Source organism: Entamoeba nuttalli (assembly GCF_000257125.1).
Source record: "Entamoeba nuttalli P19 unplaced genomic scaffold asmbl_4388, whole genome shotgun sequence".
In the NCBI taxonomy this organism is placed as follows: domain Eukaryota; phylum Evosea; order Mastigamoebida; family Endamoebidae; genus Entamoeba; species Entamoeba nuttalli.
Genome location: NW_008576754.1, coordinates 1 through 2,283, shown reverse-complemented (window position 1 = coordinate 2,283; position 2,283 = coordinate 1). Strand labels below are relative to the sequence as shown.

At 25.8% G+C, this 2,283-nt stretch overlaps 2 protein-coding genes across 2 annotated transcripts; one reads left to right on the top strand and one right to left on the bottom strand.

The window, feature by feature from the left end:
• Window positions 1-1,013: 1,013 nt before the first annotated feature.
• On the top strand, window positions 1,014-1,637 carry ENU1_102160 (hypothetical protein; the record flags this gene model as incomplete). The annotated part of the gene is made up of 1 exon (XM_008859345.1): window positions 1,014-1,637. The coding sequence occupies one exon, from the start codon at window positions 1,014-1,016 to the stop codon at window positions 1,635-1,637; it is 624 nt and encodes a 207-aa protein (XP_008857567.1).
• A 98-nt stretch (window positions 1,638-1,735) lies between these two features.
• On the bottom strand, window positions 1,736-2,203 carry ENU1_102150 (hypothetical protein; the record flags this gene model as incomplete). The annotated part of the gene is made up of 1 exon (XM_008859344.1): window positions 1,736-2,203. The coding sequence occupies one exon, from the start codon at window positions 2,201-2,203 to the stop codon at window positions 1,736-1,738; it is 468 nt and encodes a 155-aa protein (XP_008857566.1).
• Window positions 2,204-2,283: the final 80 nt, after the last annotated feature.

Sequence of the window (2,283 nt, the reverse complement as noted above, 5' to 3'; positions counted from 1 at the left end):
CTTTTTATTTTATTTTCTTTGTTCTTTTTATTTTTATTTTCTTGTCTTCTTTTTTTTTCTCATTTTTGTTTCATTTGAAAGTGCCAATAAGATTGTTTTCTTAATACAGAGAAGGGTATTGAACATGTTATTCTAAATAAAATGTCGAAATTTAAATGAAAATAAAACAAAAAATTCGTTGTAAAAATTAATAATTTTCGTACATTTTAATTATTATCTCATGCATATTTTTTTAAATTTGCAAATATTTTCATTTCTTTTGGTTTATTTGAGGATAACCTAAAACCAGTTTAATTTTTATTAAACCTCCTAAATTTTAGTTGGTATTTTTTCATTAGTAATTTTTCGTTATAAATAACATATTAAGAGAAAATAATAAAAGGGTATTTTAGTTCTGTTATTTTGTGTGTTACACAAAAATGGAATAATTTCACGACAATTCCATCAACCGCAAAAAAATTTTAAGAGGTTTTGTAAAACAATTTGGTTGCAAAGAAGATTTATTTATCTTTTTTGACTAATAATAGTGGTTATTGAAGATAAAAGGTGCTTAAAATGGATATTCAAGATTAATACAGATTACTAAATTAACTCCAAGTTGCCAACAAATCAAGTCAGATTAAGCTCAAAATAGTAACTTGCCTCGTTTCAAAAAAAAGACTAAAAAAGGTAAAAAGAAGCTTGGGGTTGTATTAAAAAAATTCCAGTAGAATTTCTGCACAAAAGAAAAAAAAATGAAAAGAACTATTCAAATACAAGAAATCTATTAATGCACCAAGAAATACGGCAAATGACATTAATACGATTATCATCGAAAAATAAGTACTAAATATAGTTTCAAATGTATTGAAAAACTGACGAGATTTATAAAGACGGATATGAATTTCAGAATCTATACAATTAAATTTCTTTAAAGAATTAACGATATTCTAATTTAAGATTTTTTTATTGAACGTTCATTTAATTATTTAAACAATTCATCTTGATTTTATTATTCATCAAATTACTATTGAATGCAACAAAGAAAACGAATTCAAATACCTATTCCGAGAGAAGCTCAACTTAAATATATGCAAAATAAAAGACAAATGAAAGATATTGAAACTTTCCAAGTTACTGCCCTTCTAACATTATTATCCCCATATTGTGGATTTGTTCTTGAATATCCAAGAAAACAAACAACTGTCACTGCAACTTTACCATTAGTTCAATCACTTGTTTTTCCAAATGAAACAATCAATTTAGGAGAATTAGCAGAAAATGTATGTCGTCCAGCCTTCGAATTGAATTTAAAGAAAGGAATGAAACGAGATAGTGCTATTAGAAGATATGAAAAGAATAGAAGAACCTTTATCCATAACTTCTTGTTTGATATTCTCTTAGAAAAGTCATACTTTTTTAATTCTAAACTCTCAAGAAAAACAATGAAAACTTTTAGATTTGAAAGAATAGAAACAATATTCTTCGAACAAAAGCCAATCCTCAATTTTGAAGAAATGGTTATTCTTGGTAAAAATGCTATGTCCTTTTTTGCTAACTCATTTAATGAAGAAAGAAGTATTTATATAGACCAAAATAATACAACGTTATTATCTTTACACCCCCTTTTCAACACCACTTGTTCATTACATAATTAATTTGTTTAAATTTATTTATTTTTTTGTTTTATTTGTTTAACAATTTCAAACCCCCTTAATTTTTTTTGTAAATATAAAAATAATAATCAATTAAATCATTATTTATGTGCCACTATACAAATACCCCGTGGTGAAATAAATGGATGAAATAATCTTCTACAACTTACAGAAGAACAAAATTCTTTCATAAATAAGACTCTATCAACCCATACAAACCCTTCAAGAACTTGAGAAAGTCGTGCTTGTAATAAAATGAATGGGATACATTGGAAAAGAACTTCATCACATGCTCCTATAGATTTATACCATTCATTGCATTGTTGAATAGCGTCAGGTGTTTTAAGAAATTCATCAATCCATTGAATTAATACATCTTTATAACTTGGATTTTTAAAAGTACAGGTATATGCATGTCGTCTAATGTTTTGTAATCCTTTTACAAGATAAGAACCAAATGATGAACAATGTTTTTCACGGATTGCACCTGTATAATGAATTTCATTAAATGATGGTAAATGGATATGAATAAAAAGTTCTAAAGCTAAACGATAAGATTGAATCTTCATTTCATATAACCACTCATTTCTTGTTTTAGATTCTGGATGACAATTTGAGCTAACATAAGATTGTGATAAATGAAATTTAA